This window comes from Laetiporus sulphureus (assembly GCF_001632365.1).
Source record: "Laetiporus sulphureus 93-53 unplaced genomic scaffold LAESUscaffold_43, whole genome shotgun sequence".
Classification (NCBI taxonomy): Eukaryota; Fungi; Basidiomycota; class Agaricomycetes; order Polyporales; family Laetiporaceae; genus Laetiporus; species Laetiporus sulphureus.
Window position 1 is genome coordinate 211,748 of NW_024468552.1, and position 18,117 is coordinate 229,864.

General features: G+C 52.6%; 5 protein-coding genes across 5 annotated transcripts; 4 read left to right on the forward strand and 1 right to left on the reverse strand.

Moving 5' to 3' along the window:
* Positions 1-475: 475 nt before the first annotated feature.
* On the forward strand, positions 476-4,022 carry LAESUDRAFT_660491 (uncharacterized protein; the record flags this gene model as incomplete). The annotated part of the gene is made up of 15 exons (XM_040904873.1): positions 476-523; positions 582-781; positions 845-953; positions 1,009-1,393; positions 1,450-1,559; positions 1,609-1,646; positions 1,702-1,842; positions 2,033-2,937; positions 2,993-3,115; positions 3,170-3,184; positions 3,236-3,300; positions 3,349-3,506; positions 3,578-3,844; positions 3,895-3,925; positions 3,984-4,022. The coding sequence occupies 15 exons, from the start codon at positions 476-478 to the stop codon at positions 4,020-4,022; spliced, it is 2,634 nt and encodes an 877-aa protein (XP_040760817.1).
* A 1,587-nt stretch (positions 4,023-5,609) lies between these two features.
* On the reverse strand, positions 5,610-6,816 carry LAESUDRAFT_762277 (uncharacterized protein; the record flags this gene model as incomplete). Its single annotated transcript, XM_040913069.1, has 6 exons — positions 5,610-5,963; positions 6,020-6,172; positions 6,235-6,390; positions 6,451-6,543; positions 6,615-6,757; positions 6,810-6,816. The coding sequence occupies 6 exons, from the start codon at positions 6,814-6,816 to the stop codon at positions 5,610-5,612; spliced, it is 906 nt and encodes a 301-aa protein (XP_040760818.1).
* Positions 6,817-7,051: 235 nt separating this feature from the next.
* Positions 7,052-9,321, forward strand: LAESUDRAFT_762278 (P-loop containing nucleoside triphosphate hydrolase protein; the record flags this gene model as incomplete). Its single annotated transcript, XM_040913070.1, has 9 exons — positions 7,052-7,064; positions 7,116-7,148; positions 7,202-7,278; positions 7,329-7,656; positions 7,715-7,956; positions 8,007-8,205; positions 8,262-8,383; positions 8,439-8,758; positions 8,955-9,321. 9 exons carry the CDS (start codon positions 7,052-7,054, stop codon positions 9,319-9,321), a joined length of 1,701 nt encoding a protein of 566 aa, XP_040760819.1.
* Positions 9,322-10,228: 907 nt separating this feature from the next.
* On the forward strand, positions 10,229-13,404 carry LAESUDRAFT_705263 (MFS general substrate transporter; the record flags this gene model as incomplete). Its single annotated transcript, XM_040906578.1, has 26 exons — positions 10,229-10,413; positions 10,472-10,508; positions 10,565-10,592; positions 10,658-10,670; positions 10,722-10,798; positions 10,852-10,858; positions 10,907-10,983; positions 11,036-11,066; positions 11,124-11,165; positions 11,214-11,367; positions 11,419-11,494; positions 11,558-11,697; positions 11,752-11,825; positions 11,875-11,908; positions 11,966-12,048; positions 12,098-12,123; positions 12,184-12,305; positions 12,357-12,398; positions 12,450-12,500; positions 12,556-12,594; positions 12,649-12,697; positions 12,750-12,767; positions 12,820-12,866; positions 12,931-12,985; positions 13,042-13,087; positions 13,158-13,404. 26 exons carry the CDS (start codon positions 10,229-10,231, stop codon positions 13,168-13,170), a joined length of 1,566 nt encoding a protein of 521 aa, XP_040760820.1. The 3' UTR covers positions 13,171-13,404.
* A 492-nt stretch (positions 13,405-13,896) lies between these two features.
* LAESUDRAFT_660442 (uncharacterized protein) lies at positions 13,897-17,824 on the forward strand (the record flags this gene model as incomplete). Its single annotated transcript, XM_040904868.1, has 10 exons — positions 13,897-14,079; positions 14,135-14,225; positions 14,275-14,389; positions 14,439-14,730; positions 14,781-14,802; positions 14,851-16,296; positions 16,349-17,019; positions 17,054-17,394; positions 17,447-17,504; positions 17,558-17,824. The coding sequence occupies 10 exons, from the start codon at positions 13,897-13,899 to the stop codon at positions 17,822-17,824; spliced, it is 3,486 nt and encodes a 1,161-aa protein (XP_040760821.1).
* Between the last annotated feature and the right edge of the window lie 293 nt (positions 17,825-18,117).

Genomic DNA, 18,117 nt, shown 5'->3' on the forward strand with positions numbered 1-18,117 from the left:
TGGTCCCTTTTCGAACCTGTCTCGATCCATTGAGATGTCTGATCTATCCGGCCCAGAATTCGTGCGGACACACCCGCCAAGCCCAGAGTGTCCATTCCTCCTGTCACGGAAGATGTTGCATAAGGATGCCCTGAACGCGGTGTGATGCACGGCGGTGGAGATTGTACTGCCCAATCCGACATTGGTTGAATTGTCGTGTTCACGCTGTCGCCCCTGGATGGATCGCAAACTGCGGGAAAATACTCGGGCATTCGTAGCACGCTGGTCCTTCATGCAGATTCTCATTGTCCATCTGTCATGACCTGCTTTGGGATTAATATGAGAACCCGCGTTTCGTCTCCCCTTGTGCTGATTCATTATAAATCCATCGACGAATGTGGAGCAAATCCGACCGCCCCTTGGTTCAGCTTGGCCACAAGAAAGCGTATACCTTCCTGCACCTTGTCGCTCCTTTGCATCGTCCCATTCCGCAGCCATGGATTACGATGCGTACGATGCGTTGCTTCATCACATCTTCAAGCAGGTATGTATCCGTTATCTTTTGCATCGACGCAGCTCCAGTGGAACCGTTGCCATCGCAGACCCAAGGCGATACGTGGTTCAAGCCCTCGGAGGAGAATATACACGCCGGCGTCTGCCTCCGTGTAGCCAATGGGCACTTCCGCGTGTTCCCGTACGAGAACCACTATCTCGAGCCGTTTGAGGCGGCGGTCAGGTTCCTCAATCCCGTTGTGGCCGTCAAGATTCGCAGCGCCGCCATCCACGCTGCGCTTGCCACAGTGTGAGTATCGGTTCTATCAACGCTGCCGTGAGCAAAGAAACAGAAACTGATAGTTGTGAATAGCAAGGAAGATGCGGATGCCATCTTTGTCGACGTCGACACGCGCATCCAGGTTCTGGAGAGCATGCCGCTGCTACCTCGTGCGGATAAGGAGCAGTGTGCTGCCTTCATTGTGAGTGATTTTTGGTACGTTTATATCGACCCCGGCTGATCGTGATGTTCCGTAGCGCGATGAGCGTGTCCTAGTGGTCTGGTCGTACTCGCTCGACACAATTATTCCTACTTGTCACGACCTCGAAGACAAGCTCATCCAGCTTGTATGGAAGCACCGGTCTGCCTTCACCTCCCTCGCGAGCTCTGCCATGACCTCGATGATCGCGTCGGCATCGGACATGAATCTAACTGAGAAGGTCATGACGATCATTGATGAGAAGGAGGTGTCTGCAATAGCAAATGAGAAAGGCAAGCCGAAGAAGAGCCGCGGTCTCGGTTTCTTCAATTACTGGGTGTCCGCGAAGGACGACGTGGAGAAGAACGCTGATGGTGCATCAAAGCGGCCTGTGCGTCTCTTCGCCGCGGTGTACGGTGGATTTGCAGCAGCTCTCTCGATATGTGAGTCCTCGTGGGCAGAGCTTCTTGAAGCGAGTATGAGCTGAGCACTGGCACAGTCTTTATTGCAAGCGGCATCGACACTCTAATTCAAGAATCCGTGCTGGATGGCACGTACACTCGTTTCGCGTTGTTGGTGACCACTCCGTTCTTATTCTGCGTTTCTCTGGTAAGTACTACATCACCAGACAAGAGCCGGTATCTGACTTGGATCCCAGTTCTTTTCCTTGCAGATCGTCACCAACGTCTCTTACCTGTGAGTACGAAACTCGTACACATGATCAACTATATCTAATATGCTCCTGCTGCAGGCTCGGACCGGTTGCGCAATACCACGAGAACTCGAGATACTATTCTGCTGTGCCTCCTGCTCCGAACAAGTTGGTGGACTCGAACTTACCGCACATAACCGTCGAGCTCCCGGTCTACAAAGAGAGCCTGAAGGAAACGATGTAAGTTTTCCATCGAGTCGTTGCTTCAATCGCGGAGGCCGTAACAGCGACGACGTTGCGCTGTTCCTAGTATGGCAATTTGCATATTTGGTCGCTATGTCGATTGAGGAGCTGTCGGTTTGGCTCAATGGGTGGTGGCGTCATGCCGGCAGTAATGAGCATCCAATCTGATTATTTCTCACCCTACTAGCGCGCCATCTGTGTATTCGCTCAAGAAGGCAATGCAGACGTACGCCCGGCAAGGCGGCACATCCTCCATTTTCGTCCATGATGATGGCCTCCAGCTCATCTCGGAAGCCGAGCGTGCCCAGCGCATTGCATTCTATGCCGACCACAACATTGGCTGGGTTGCGCGTCCGCCGCACGATAACTCGCCCGATGGGTTCAAGCGTGCTGGACGATTCAAGAAGGCATCCAACATGAACTATGGCCTCGCTCTCTCGCTTAAGTTGGAGAAACATCTGCTCGCACTCCAGGGTGAGGCAGCGGCTCGCGGAACGACTGGAAGTGTCTCGGAGAATGAGGAGAGCCTCGAGGACAAGGCGATGAACATGGCGGTCGAGGAGATTTACGAGGAGAACGGACGGCGTTGGAGGCCCTGGGCGTGCAATGGCAAGTCCATTCGGATCGGCGAGATCATCCTCATCGTCGATTCGGACACGATCGTTCCAGAGGACTGCTTGCGTGACGCGGCGCGCGAGCTTTTCGAGTGTCCCGAGGTCGCGATCATCCAGCACGAGTCGAACGTCATGCAGGTCGCGCACCACTACTTCGAGAATGGCATCGCGCACTTTACTCGCCGCATTAACAAGTGTATCTCCATGGGCAGTGCAAACGGCGAGGTCGCACCGTTTGTCGGGCATAACGCATTCTTGCGCTGGTCGGCGCTGCAGGACGCAGCGTTCGTCGATCCAGAGGATGGCGTGAAGAAGATCTGGTCGGAGGTGAACGTGTCGGAGGACTTTGATATGGCTTTGCGTCTGCAGCTGAAGGGGTACATCATCCGGTGGTCCACGTATTCTGAGGGCGGCTTCAAGGAGGGTGTCTCGCTCACTTGTGATGACGAGCTCAACCGCTGGCAGAAATATTCGTACGGTAAGATATGCGTTTCTTTCAAGGAGTCATAATATTGACTGCTTTGAATTGGTAGGCTGCAATGAGCTCATCTTTAACCCGCTCAAGGACTGGTGGCATATGGGCCCTATCACGAAGCAACTTCGAATATTCATGTGGTCCTCAGCGCCCATTCACTACAAGATCAGCATGATGTCCTGTACGTCGTCTGCCGTTTAAACTTATAAGCGAATTCGCTGACCGGCGAGTGCAGACATGTTTTCCTACTGTGAGCCACTCGCTCCACGAAAATAATGCTCCTTGTCTGATTCTGCATTAGATGGTCTCGCCGCCTCTGCCATGCTGTCCATATTGAACTATCTTCTCCTTGGCTGGGGCATCCAGGTCAGTCGGAATCTCCCGTACATATTCTATCGCCTCACGATCATACAGTCCGATGGCTTCTACCTGCACAGTTTCGAAATCTGGTTGGCTTGCACAGTCGTGTTTCCTGGTGCCGGTAATGCCGGCTTCACTCTGCTCGAGTATCGACTGGGCCAGCGCAGCCTGTTCGACTCGCTCATCGAGAACGTCACTTGGATCCCCTTCTTGTGAGTCTGACCTTTCTACATGGCCTGCAAGTCCGCTTCAGCGCAATGTTTGACCTCCGTCGCTTCCACAGCTTCTTCTTCTTTGGCGGCCTCTCCATTCACCTCTCACAAGCTCTGCTCGCGCATCTTTTCTCCTACAACATCACGTGGGGCGCGACGAAGAAGGAGGTCGAGCGCTCGAACTTCTGGCTGGAGGTGCCCAAGATCCTCAAGCGCTTCTGGATGGCGCTCGTGCTGAGCGTGCTTATCGTCGTCGCGATGATCATACTCGCGACGGACCTCATCCCAACTGGATGGCAGATCGTGGTGACGGATTGGGCGGTGATCCTCCCATTGGCGTAAGTCGTGACCTCTAGATGGTGTTTGATGGCTGCTGACTGGAGTGTAGGATCGTCGTTGGGTGCCATATTTTGTATCCCGTAAGTGTTCACAACTTCTCTTAGCTTCGTCAACGAAGCTCATTATTTTATCCAACAGATTGTGCTGAACCCGTGGTTCATGATCTTCTCGTACTGAGTTTACATCGCTATTCTCGGACTCTGCCAGCATTTCATCCTGCCCCTTCTCCACCGGACCATGTTCTATGCGAAATTTCCGCGCATGTCGTAACGCCTGTACCTGTGGGTCTCCGCCGCATTCAGCTTCAGACTCTTTGACAAAATCGTACTTGCTCGTCGAGGACTGTACTCATGCAAATACCGCCCCTCTCTTTGCAGACACGTTCTCTGTCTGAAGACTCGACCCTTCGCTGCTGCTCTCTCTGTCTTTCATGGTTGGTACTGATGAATTATTGGTGGACACTTTGTGTGATTGGCTGATCTATATATGTGCGTACTTACAGCGAGGGTCTGTATAGTAATTCTACCTTTCCTGACCAGACACAACGCTCGCGAAGTGTGCACTGCCGAAGACGGTGAGTTGTGAGTCAGTCTCAGGGGTTCCTCGATAGAAATACGGGAAAGAGCCCTTCATGGTTGATCTGCACACCAGAAAGCGTTACATGGAGATGACAGGTCGTCAGAAGTCGGAGGTAAGGCCAGAGAATAATTATGTATAAGATGTAGGCAGCTCCCACGACACACATTTCTTGCAGATATAGAGATAGTATGCGGGATTTGTCGGTTGAAAACCATCCAAGAGCCGGAGAGTGTAGGCTGTGGCTCGTTGTAAACTGCGCGTGCGTGATACTGTATGCAATAGGCATTACCATGCAGCTCAGTAGTGTGAAGCTGCAGGTAATCTATAAACCCACAACCAACGATAGGTCACGTCAAGCTTACTGAAGACATCTAAAGCAGTTCAGCTTCTCCCAAAGCGCGCATTCGAGGAGTCGGATCAGGTTGGACTGCGCGAGTATCCGGCAACAGAGGATCGTGCTCCGTGGGACTAGTTGTGTCATGTTCTACGTCGTCGGAGTCGCGGGTGCGGCTGAAAAGGCATAATTGTTCCGTGAATGTGTGGCCTGAAGACACATCGACGATCAGCCGTCCTCTCCAGCACTGAGCGTTTGTTATTTCGTGAGTACTGACGGACACTAGCAAAATCGAGCGAGATCCCTGCACAGACGTCGAGACAAGCCATACACGCAACAGAGACGATGCTGTCGAGGACTCCGTCAGACATGGGTTGCCGTTGATGGCGAAGGCCAGCCAACGCCGCACAGTGACAGTGGGCAGTAGGGATAGCCTCGAGGGCGCTTGGAGGCGTCGTCTGCTTACTAAGCAGAAGGAGACGCGCTTGTGCGTCAGGTCCTGCGCCACCGACGCGTCGCGTCCGACTTTTCCTCGACTGTTAGCTCGTCACTCAATTCGGCGGTCTTTTCATGAAGCCTGATCTTGAATTGAAATGAAATACACCCACATATGATGCTCATTTACATCACAAAAAAAGTGGAGCTTAGATGTGATTTCTAGAACTTACTAGGATTTCTAAGTCAAGACAAAATATGCTTGTACCGACAGATGTATACAGAAATGCCGGTAGATGGTGATAGCATACAGAGCAACTCAAAGCCAACAGTCAGTAAGATTCATACAAGCACAACTCACACATAAAGAGAACAGAATACAAACTGAACTCAACGTTTCTGCAACACCACAAATCTCAATTCTGCATGGTGAGCTGAGCAAATCCATCCTTCAGAACCAACAGTTCGAAGGGCTTGTTCGTAATGTGATGCTCAATAAAGTGCTCCCAGTCAAACTGGCTCGCCAGGATACACAGTCGAGTCATATCCTCAATCCCTGAGGAAACGAAGCGGAGCAATAAATGTCCCAACGGGAGCTTCAGTGACGAGAGGAACTTGTACAATTCTTCCATGCGGTTGAGTTCCTCGCCATGCATCCTTGCGGATGAACAGGGTTCGCCTCGCAATGTGACGGACATAGCCGTGGAGGTTGGCAGGCGGGAGCTCGACGAGGAGCAGGCCTGCGACATATTTGTCGAAGTCGTCACCTGCTAACAAACATCGATATTGTCATTACAATACTAACTGCATGATATCAGCCACATACCGAGCTAACCGTCCTGCGCGACACTGCGGAGACACTTGAAGTCGGAGCCGCGACCTTGGAGGTCACGGCTCCGACTTCCAAGTTGCTCTGCGACCGCATCTTACGCACCCGCTCCCGGTTGGGCGTGATTGGACGAGCGACCATGGAAGTAGCCTGTTTGTGAGGTAGCTTCATGACAAGCCGATCAGGTTGGGAGCTTAAGTCATTACGCTTACCTTTCGGCTGATGCCTGCAGTCCTCGCGCACTGAGCCTTCGACCGATTAGCGGACCGTTCAGTTGCCTGAACATGCTGGGCGAGGTACTTCTGAGTGAAAATGTGGACCGGCCACATATCAAGGTAGCGCTCAGAATCTGGCCATCTCAGCTTGACCTTTGGTGACCAACAAGGGTTAGACCATGGAGCTATCATTCTAAGCAAACGAGAACTCACCTCATCGTAATGATTTGCCAAGTCATGCTCTTCTTGGCAGGTTATACGTTTAGAGTGATCTAAATGAATGCTCGCGCAGACGCGGACAATATCCTGTGCATTGGCCAAACCATACATGATTGAGCGGCTTGATCTCTTTAAGATGTGTGCTGGAAGACACTCACTAGGAATTGTTCAAATTTTGCTTCGCTGATACCCATCTGCTCTCTGAGCGACTTATTCCCCAAACGCGACGTATACAGCGGGATGACCTTTGCGCGAGGCTTCGGAATTCTTCCTGGTACATGAGAGCGTGCGTGGGGACCTCCTGCCGTGGGACATGAGTGTATGCTTGTTCGGAATGACGAGGGACCACCTACTGGGCATCCTTCGTGAGCTGGATTCAATAGAGTTGAAAGGCGTTGGTAGTAATAGTCGAGAAAAGAAACACGGTGACTCCATGTTCAATTCTGAACATAGAGCACTTGACTTCACGGTGCTTCGAATTCTCATGAGACCCGTCGCGACGCGTTTGGCCTTGCTCGGTCACGTGACTGACCAGTGAAACTGGTAGCGCCTGGGTAGCGCCCGCCTTTTGGAAGTCTCGCTCATTCACAACGTTATGGGCAGAAATAGTGCGTCGGGTTTACCCAAAAAAATTCCGGAGCTGATGAGAATCCTGACAGAGAACCGTAAACTTGAGGTCCCTTTGAGATCAAGTACGTTGCGGTACAGAAAGCTCGGCAAATTTTCATCTGACTGGCTATCACAGAGCTGAAGAAGGACCCTGGTGTTCCCCGTCTACCCAGCCTCAAAGTCCGTAATGTGGAGAAGAGGATGACCCGCCCGGTATGTGTCTCGCGATGTGGATTTAAACGCGTGCTGACGTTGGCATCAAGCATCCTGGTCCTCATACTACGGACCCGGACGCGGAAATGGCTGAAGAACCCACCCTCTCCTCACTGGCTGCCACCTCTGGGAACTCGACACCTACGGAGAGCAAATTCTCTACTGGACCATCATCGTCTTCAGGACCGGTCAAGACTAGAGAACAACTGCGCAAGCATTATATTCGCTCACTGCACAAGGTCATCGACGAAAGCGACATCGTCCTCATGGTGCTGGACGCACGAGATCCAGAAGGCTGTAGGAGTCGACTGGTGGAGGAAGAAGTCAGGCGCAGGGAGAGCGACGGGAAGAGGCTGATTTTCGTGTTGAACAAGATCGGTGCGTCTGGTCCCTCCTCGTCCATGGAATATCTGCCAGATCTCGCTGGCTCTTCCAGACCTCATTCCGAAAGAGAATGCGCAGGCATGGCTGCGGCATCTCCGCCACACCACCCCTACCCTCCCTTTCCGCTCGGCCACACAACATCAGCGGACGAAGCTGTCCTCGTCCACCGCACCTGCGCTAGTCCGTCTACTGAAAGCGTATAGGCCAAATCCTGCACAGAGCATGACCGTAGGCGTTGTCGGATACCCTAACGTCGGCAAAAGCAGTCTTATCAACAGTCTCAAACGCTCTAAGGTAACAGTCCCTCACCGTGGTATTTTTTGCGTCTCATTGTTCTATACAAGGTCTGTGCAGTTGCCGCGCAGCCTGGACACACGAAGGAGCTGCAATCGGTTCAGCTCGAACGCGGTCTCCGTATCCTTGACTCACCAGGAGTTGTCTTCGATGACGACGATTTCGATGCGAGCAAGAGCAAGTCCCGGAGCAATGTCCTGTTAAGGAATGTCATCAAGGTCGAGGACATTGATGATCCGATCTCGTTAGGTTTGTTGGATGTTTCTCTATTTATAGCGTCTTTCAATAGTTCATGTTGAATTTAGTGGAGGAGATTGTCGCAAGGACAGATCCTGAGCTTTTGAAGAAGATCTATAATCTGCCACAAATCGGTTCTACCCTCGAATTCCTGACGATGCTAGCGCTGACCACTGGCCGACTAATGAAGGTATAAATTGGCATAATTCACGCGTCTGTCTGCTCACATCAAGTTACCGATATAGGGCGGCACTCCTGACCTGCTGGCCGCGTCTCGAATAGTTCTGACCGACTGGAATCACCAGAAGATACCGTACTATACCGTGCCTCCTACAGTACACCCCTCGCTTATACCGTCGACAGTCAAGGCGGGCGGAGAGCTGACGGTGGCTCCCGGTGCAGAGAACGTTGGGCAGGCGCAGATCGTCAGCGAGTATTCGAAACCTTTCTCGTTAGAGGGGCTATTTGGCGCTGCCGATGCCGGCGCATTCGGTGAGGCATCGGGTCCAGACGCGATGGAGCTCGAACGTGAAGAGGAAGTTGTGGACGAGATGGACGAGGACGGGTAAGCATTTCTACTGTGTGGTTTCTAGTGGCGGGTTCGATGGTACTCTGCTTCGATGTTCATCGAGTCGAGTTTGCGAAGAGACCAATCGTGCATGCCTAACCTCAGCGGATGCTCGTTCCTCGTAATGGCGCTACCAACATTGTCAATTCTTTGCTTCTTCGTTACTGATCAAAGGTCTTCTTCGTGGTGATAGGAAACGGATGGAGTCAGATGATCTGGCACCCATCATCCCCCGGAAACGTTCGCGCAGCGCATCGTCAGGAGACCTGGAGACGGAGGCTATCCCACAACCTGTCCCTGAATCGAATTTGCGCCCGCCGCCGAAACGGCTCCGGCGCTCGCACGAAGTGCCTGACTACAATTCCCCTGTGGATGAGCATACTCGGCGGACGATGGCGAGCGCGAACCCTTTGAGTCGGCACGTGCTCAGGAAGGAGGCGAAGAAGGCGCGGCGAGCCGCGACGAGGGCGATGAATGCACAGAAGGCGGGCGCGGGAGGTATGGAAGTGGACGATGACGGCGGTTTGGCGACGTCATTTATGGCTGGGGTGGCCGGCTAGATTGTGGGTATGTAGGTTCCTGCAATCTGATTGATACGTCTTTCTGTGTTTCCTCGCTGGCATACGCTGTGGAGGAGCGAGAATGCACTCATATATCTACTCTGCGTTATTGGAGCGCGATTACATGCGTATTACTCGACAATTCACATTTGTCGCATCAGATGGTCAGTACATGTCTCTTCGAGAGTTATGCTGATCAATACCGTCAAAAAGCCATCCTGTAGGTTGCCACCAGGATTAATGCCCTTCGTTATTGATTTCCTTGGAGACGCTGACTATGTTTGTCTTGATGTAGGGAAAGACGCCATGGGGAGCCGCCGCATCCCTAGCGTCTTGGCAGGCCGGAGCTTTTATTGCTGACTTTCCGGCAGGATCATGAAGGGGTTCGGTATGCAGCAACTTCTGGGCAGGGGAGGAACAATTGTTTGAATTGAATCTTGCCTTGTATGGAAAGCCTCTCACAACGCTGTCACACCAGATTTTGATTCTTAGGTAGTTTTCGCAGAGATTGACCTTCTTTCGCAACTGAGTGGAATGCTGATCGCTGCTGTTCCTTCGTGCGCCGCAGTAGAGGGCTTTAAAGGGTCAGCTATTGATTGAACCGAGCTGTAAAAGCGAAGCTTACCCAGCAAGATTCGCAATATATGACGAACATGTCGGTATCTGATACGGTCTTCTCTCAACATCTAGCGTGCTATGACTCGGACAATCCTAACGGACACCCTGATCGCGGTCCGACAGGCCTCTCGCTTCACGATAAGGTTTCTAAAAGCGATCCCTGCTGTATTCAGAGCCCATGATTTGATCGGCTGCAGGTCTCGATACCGGCTTGGTAGCCGTACAAAAGGACATTCCCTCCATAAATGCTCGTTCGTCTGCTATCTCTCTAAAGGTCAGATCCATCGCCATGCCTGACCCATTGAGTTCTGCCTACAAGGATGACTCGCTGTCCCCCGTCGCATCGCTCGCGAAGGACGGAGAGCTAGAGAAGGCAGTTGAAGTTGATACCTTCGCGGACGGCAATGTCGGCCTCAATGAATTCGAGGCTGCAAAGAACGCTGGTGTGCGTGTCACCGCTGCCGAGAATAAGAGGTCTGTTGCTTGTTCCCGCCTTTCGAATGTATTGACTTCATCGATCTCCGATCTGCAGGATCGCGATGAAGATCGACATATGGATCCTTCCCATGGTGCGTGCGCTGAGGCGCGTTGCATTCATTCTGCGCTTCTAAATGTCTTTATATAGTTGTGCATCTCGCAAGCCCTCAGTATCGGTTCGTATAGTTCTTTTTCTATGCTATTCTCGCGATGAACTCTAGCGTGTGGCAATGAACAAAAGTGGATAAGACCGCGTAAGCTGGACTGTCTTTGTTTCTGACAGATGGGGTTTATCGTGCTCGCAGGCTCAATTACGGCAATCTGTACGGTATGAAGACCGACCTCGGTGTTACTGGTCAGCAATTCGATTGGTTCGCCAGCGGTAAGTACAATATTTGATTTTTACGGGCAGTTCTCATCTCCAATTCCTTGCAGCATTCTAGTAAGCCTGTTCGACTAGGTGCCCTGGATCATGCTGATGCATCTATAGCTTCGGATATCTCATAGGGAATTACCCTCAAGGCTGGTTGCTGCAGCACTACCATTCCGGAAGAGTACTCGCCACAAGTCCGTTCTAGCCAATATGTTCTAGAGACTATAACTCATAACGATGTCGCAGTGACTGCCATCTGGGGCGTTATTGTTATATGGCAAGTCTGCATAGTATATCTCCTATTCGTCAATTATTGTCCTTACACTTCTTGTAGCATCGCTTCCGCTAAGTCATTTGGTGGCGTTCTAGCTGCATAGTATGTCGAATGCCATCTACTATGTGCACAAGGCTAACATGTCTGTAGTTTCTTCCTCGGTATCATCGAATCGATTGTTACGCCTGGGCTCACCCTCCTTACCGCGATTTGGTATGCTCAGCCTGAAGTACCTTTGCGCACCATGATATGGTATTCTTTCAACGGCTTCGCAGGCATATTCGGCGGATTCCTCGCGTACGGCGTAAGTATCCAACAACACTTAGCGGCTCACGCGTATTTATGCTCGGCTCAGGTGGGACACATCCGGCATCCGTCTTTAGCCAGGTGGAAATACATCTTCCTAATCCTGGGTGCGATCAGTCTGGCATGTAAGCCTTATTCTTCGTGTTCATTTCCCTCAGAGACTGGAGTGTTACGATCTCAATGCGTAGACTCGTTTATCCTCTGGTTTATGATGCCCGATTCACCTGTCGGCGCACGCTTTCTCACGAAGGATGAGAAACTCAAAGCCGTAAAGCGTGTTGCTGAAGCGAAGAATGGTATGAAGAACATCGAGTTCAAGACCTATCAAGTCCGTGAGAAGTTCGAGCTTTGCGTAACGTCCACTGAAAGGTTGTTTCTGCAGATTAAGCAAGCGATACGTGACCCCAAGACCTGGCTTCTGTTCATTGCGGCAATTGCTGCACAAATCCCAAACGGGTAAACGAGTCGGTATATGTTTCTTTCACCGTTGATCAATAATCGACAGGATTGTATCCAATTTTTCGACGATTGTCATCAAGGTCGGGCCTTTCCGCACTCTCGGCCATGTTATCTAATAAAGACACCCGTCCGAGTAGGGTATGGGCTTCACTACTTTGCAAACGACATTGTTGGATGTCGCATCCTCTGGCGTGCAAATTGCCAGTCTCCTCGTTGCAGGGTAAGAGCATCATTCTCAGGTGTGACGAATGATTAAAGGTGGAATCCAGACTTATCACCACTTACATCAAGAACTGTGAGTTGCCTCGACACGTGCTATTGCCACTAGCTCTCATCGTCATTTTCCTGATATCAGCGCGTGTGGTCACTATGGCTGCTGGAAACATCACTTGCATAATCGCTGCAGCCTGCCTAACGTACTTACCGTCTGACCAGAAGTGGAATCGTCTCGTGGCTTACTGGTTTACCTCGTTTCAGGGGAGTATTCCTTGCGAATGCTTTCGTCTTTGAGTGCTGACGTACCTGCAGTCAGTTGGCTTCTCGCTGTCCTTAGTCATGATCTCGAACAACGTGAGCTATGGAGACCTTTATGTGCCTCGCGTCGCTCAGGTTGATCTACAGATTGGCGGGTACACCAAGAGGACGTTTACCACGGCTCTTACCTTCGTCGGTGTACGTGTCGAACTCAATGGCCCATATATAGTGAGCTGACGCGGGTCGAATGCAGTACTGTATTGGCAATATCATCGGACCTCACTTTCTTATCGTCAGTAAACATCGCTGCTAAAGGCTAGTACTAACCGGCGAATAATTCATCCAGTCGAGTGAGGCTCCCACGTATCATACTGGAACGAGGGCGATGTTTATTGGTCAGTCTTCTGCCTGGGAATTTCGCAAACAATTGCTGAAACCAGTTTACAGGCTATGTCATTAAGACTGGTAGGCGCACCGCGTCGTGACTCGCTATACAATACTTAACACTTCCTGATAGCCTCTCTCATTCTACTTGGCCTCTACATGTGGTACAGAAACGTGAAGGTGCGCCTATCTTTGTAGTTGCTCACGATAAACCCCCTTGACTTCAGTTGAATATCATATGTAGAAAGACCGCGAATACGGTAAGGTCTCGACTTATGAAGACGAGCTGAAGGGTGAAGGTCAGAGGAGTCTTTTTTATATCTTCTTGTGTACTCCCTCCTCACGAACGTCGTAGAGGCCGGCATGCATGATCTCACAGAATTTGAGAATCCGTATCATCGGTAAGTCCCCGAATTCATCCGATATGCATAATATTTCTCACTGCTACTTCCTGTATCTTGCGAATTTCAGATACGTTCTTTGAACTGTTGATGCCTCCACGCGTTCCATTCAATGCATCATGATTCGTAGGAGAAGATTCCGCGTGTTGTAATGAATTCAATGTTCGCGAGTCATTGCCTTGCCTTCACTATTCCTCTCCCCCCCTCCCCATAACTTCATTTTCCTTTACATATCACTAGAGTTAGAAATAGAAGTAGGATCTCGTGTGTACCTGTGCCATGGTGATGCTACTGTCGACCTGGTTAATAAGCGTTGCAAGTCAATCTAATCTAATCTAATCTATCACCCTGCAACTCCATCTAATCTAATCTATATCCTGAACTCGATACCATTGTGATCGCCGCAATCAACGTTGTCGACGCCGTGCATGATGGCGACTGCACGTCGCCGAGTATCGTATGCCATTCCCCCGCCATCTGAGCCCGCTCCGCGCCTACAACTTCCCCCGCACGGTGCTTCTCGCCATGGGGCCAGTAGCCCTCTCCTCATCCCCTCGCACGACCCATCGGACACCACAGCGAGCACCTCTAAGGGCCACACACATACACGACATCGCCTAGGCATTGCCTGTCTCGCGTTAGATGCGTCTACACAGCTCGTTGGTCGCCCATCACCCGAAGGCATCCTCTACACCGGCGGAAGAGATGGGCTGGTCATCTCATGGGACCTCGGCATTCCTACAAAGCGCCGCGCTCACCGATACGGCGTCACAGAGGATGCAGGGACACATACGCGGAGATGGGAGGTCATGACGAACTGGGCGGACGACGTTATCGAGGAGGAGATGGACGACGGTGAGGAGATGCGCAGCGACGGCGATGTGCTTGGCGAGGTCGTTCCGCGCGTGAGGAAGCGTGCCATCGGTGTGCAGCGCACAATATTGAGCGAGGAGCAATGGGAAGTCGACGTCGACGCTCTCGAGGCGAGCAAGGTGGGTAACGATGACTTCGCTCGACGCCGGTCCTCTGCGTGCTGACCCGCTCAAGTCTAATCCACCATCGACAGCATTTCGCCAATGCGCGCAGGTGCACAGTGACTGGGTGAACGACATCCTTCTATGCAACGAGAATCAAACCCGTGCGTTTCCGTACGCCTCTATGTCAACCTAGCCTCACTGCCCGCACAGTCGTCTCTGCGTCCTCCGATGGCACCGTCAAAGCGTGGAACCCCCACTCACAGCCCGCCTCAGAGCCTAGCACGATTGGGATACACGCTGACTATGTGCGGTGCCTCGCTTATAGGTTTGCTTCCCCGCCAGCTCTGCAGAGTCACTTGCTTATGCATTCGCAGCCGTGAACAGCGCTGGATTGCATCCGGTTCCTTTGACCGCACGATCAAACTCTGGGATCTCGCCGGGGCGAGCACGGGCAGCCCACTCACAACTTTAAGCCCACCGGACATGTCGGATCCCAAATCGTCTGTGTATGCAATCAAGACGGACCCATATGGGTCCGTCATCGTGTCCGCATCTCCCGACCGTGTCGTCCGGTTGTGGGACCCTCGTGCAGGCAGGCGAGTGTCGAAGCTGGTCGGTCACACGGATAACATCCGCACGATGCTACTCTCAGAGGATGCGAAATATGTGAGTGTCTGTTCTGCTTCTAGGTGTTTCATCCCTAAACACTCTCTTAGCTGCTCACAGGCTCGACAGATGGTGGGTTACTGCCATGACACGTTTCTCATATGCTAATCCATGCACCAGCATCCATCAAATTGTGGTCACTCTCCTCACAACGGTGTTTGCACACGTTCACTCATCACACAGAATCAGTCTGGTCACTCTTCTCGCAACATCCGACACTCGAGATATTCTATTCGGGTGATCGCTCTGGGCTCGTATGCAAAGTCGACGTCGAAGGCTGTGCAGACGTCTCCGAGGGCGAATGCATTGTGCTCTGCCAGGACACGAACGAACAAGGGAAGAGCATGGGCGAGGCGGGCGGAATCGATGCGATTGTCGCGATGGATGACTCTCTGCTATGGACTGCCTCGGGCGGCAGCTCCAGTTTCAAGCGATGGAAGGTACCTCCACGTAAAACTGTACGGGCGGCTGCATTGAATGCCGGTAGGGACAGCATGCCGACGACCGAGATCCCTGGACCTGCATCCGTTGAGAGCAACAATTTCAGCGAGAGACGGTCTGGCGCACGGAACTCGATCGACTTCACAAGTGTGGCGAGCACTTCACCGCGCTCGGTTTCGATACACCCCAGCGCACAAGCATCCAGCCCGCCACCATCTAAGAAGAGTAATCGCATATCACTTTCTCCTTCTCTTTCACCATCGTTGGTATCGTCTCATTCGGCTGCACCCTGTGATCCTGATCCATTCGCAGACAAAGAAGGCGACGAGACATGGTATGGAATTCCATTCGAGAGCCTTGTGCGACTCACATCACCGAATAATCCATTTGCGCGTTTCGGTGGGCATGGATCATTTTCTCGGGGACCCGATCCGGAGATCGCGACGCTGTACTCCGCTGCGTCGATTATGAGCATGCCGCGTCTCACGCCTCGTCCCATGCACTCTGTACTTGCAAGCCCGAGCAAGCTACTTCCAGGCCAGAGAAGTACGAGCCCGCTCCAGGGTGAGCGCGACTCTGTGCCTGCGCAAACGCGTGTCGGGGAAGAGACGCAGACGCTGCATCCAGGCGCGCGTGTACGAACGGCGTATGAGGAGCGGGAGGTCGCAGCGGACGCCGTGCCGCTGAATCGCGAGCCAGACGAGGTCGTCCAGGGAGATTGCGGTTTGGTGCGCTGTGCGATGCTGAACGATCGTATGCATGCTCTCACTGTAGACACGGCGGGGGAAGTGGCGGTGTGGGACGTTGTGCGAGGGACGTGTCTCGGGCGGTATCTCAGCGAGGATGTCGCTGCTGCCAGCTTCTGTGGCAGCGAGGCCAGTGTGCGCGGTGATTCGGATGGAGGGTCCATTAAAGAGCTGATGAGGGAAGAGCGGGGTCCACGGGAGGCGTTGCAGACTGTGAGGGAGCGGATCGAGGGCGAGGCTGTTGTTCCGGCATGGGCGAGCGTAGATACCAAGACGGGCGTGCTTACAGTGCATCTGAGCGAGCGTTGCTTCGAGGCGGAGGTATATGCTGACGAGGCGGGTCTTTCGCATGATCGGCGCTATGGAGACGAATTCAGAGGTGAGTTCATCCCAGGTTTTCGTGTAGGCATGGGCCCATTTATGGCGTTCAGTGAACATCGGCAAATGGATCTTGCGGAATCTGTTTTACGGGTTCATCCGTGAGGAACAGCGGACGCGAAGAAGAGAAGAGCCAGCTCATCGGATGCACCGTGCTTCCGCACCCAGCCATATAGACGTTCCTGCCCATGATCATCACCCCCGCAGATCATTAGACTCGTTGCATCAGTCGTCATCCTCTAGCCCAAGGAGTTCACATGTCTTGTCTTCTCCCACCATGTTGCCCGCCATGTCTCCCGCCATATCCATGGGTCCGCGAACCCCACTCCTGACGCCGCTTATTCCGATCAACAGCAGCGAGCGGACCGCGGGGCTGTCGCCAATACCCCAGTCCCCGAACGACAGCACGCCGATGCCGCCGCGCACGCAACAGGCGGAGGGGGCGCCGGGCTCGCTGTCAAGCTCGGATTACTTCTCGCTGCGCGCGCGGCGTGAGTCCATGTCGACTGCGGGAAGCGTGACGACGTCGGACGATTTCTCGTCGTGGGGGAAGGACTCTGGATCGCAGACGCCGAGCACGCCGAGTGCGGTGGGTTTTATCGGGCGGATCAATAGAGCATTTGGGAAGAGCGTAAGGCGGCAGGCAAGCGAAATCGGTACGCCTGCGACTTCCTCTAGTGGAAATGATGCCCCTGCCATACCAGCGGTACGGAATTCTTGTTATGTCGGGGTGCCAGCTGACTGAACTTTACGTCCAGGAAACCATAGCTCCAATCCCTCATAAGAGCCCAGTGCAGGCGTTGCTATCGGGACCGATCAACCCGCCGTCTGCCACCGACAACCCTCCTTTGCCTATTTCGCCGCACACCTCCGTGATCATCTCCGAGGAGGCGCTTTCGGGCTGGACGACGATATACAGGGGACAGGTCGCGAACACCGCAGGCGATATGCATACACTCGAGGAGGTCATGCCATATTGGCTTATAGAGTATCTATTGACGAATAAAGCGCCTTCTGTGCCTTTGACCAAGATTAGTTTTGTACTATTGCCCTTTCCTGCTAAGGATCCTCAGGAGCGGCTGCCTGAGCTTGTTAATAGGTGTGTGATCACTCTGGCTATGACCCATTAGTAGCTGACGTATTTTCTCCAGTGCGCAAACGAAGTTGACTGCTAGCCGCTTCCTGCGGGTTCGCAAGCTCGCTGTCCACGTACGTCTGCCTAGCCGTCTACAAGGACACCTCGTTGACCAAACTGTTCGCAGGTGCAAGACAAATTGGACAGGATATTTGGCTCTCGCAGTTCAACATCTCCCAACACGCCCCGCTCATCGCTCGACAGCCGGTCACATTCCTCCGGCGGTGGGAGGGGCGAGTCACGGCCTCGTGCGGAAGAAGTGTACGAGATCCTGTGCAACGATGTCGTACTCCCGCTAGACATGACACTCGCTGCAGTGCGGCAGTTCATTTGGCGGCGGGCGGGCGAGATTAACATGTACTACCGTCGTAAAAGCCATTTAGTCAACCGCTAGTGATGATACCGATTTAACGTAGTATTTTTCTTGCATACTATGCTTATGCTTATTAGCATGTTATCCGATAGTAATGTAGCGTCCTGTTGGAGAAAGTTTTAAATAGCTTTACTCCTTGTAATTAGAGAGTCTGCTGTGTGGCCGCCAATCGCTGTATCAAATTCTCGGCCCGGAATGCATAGTCGCATGGTCCCAGTCCCCGATCCTCCCGATTGGCCTTCGGAATACTCCGACGTTATTTTGTTTCTCCGCCTCAATACAGATCCGAATCACTCCCAGTAGCTCCCAGTCCA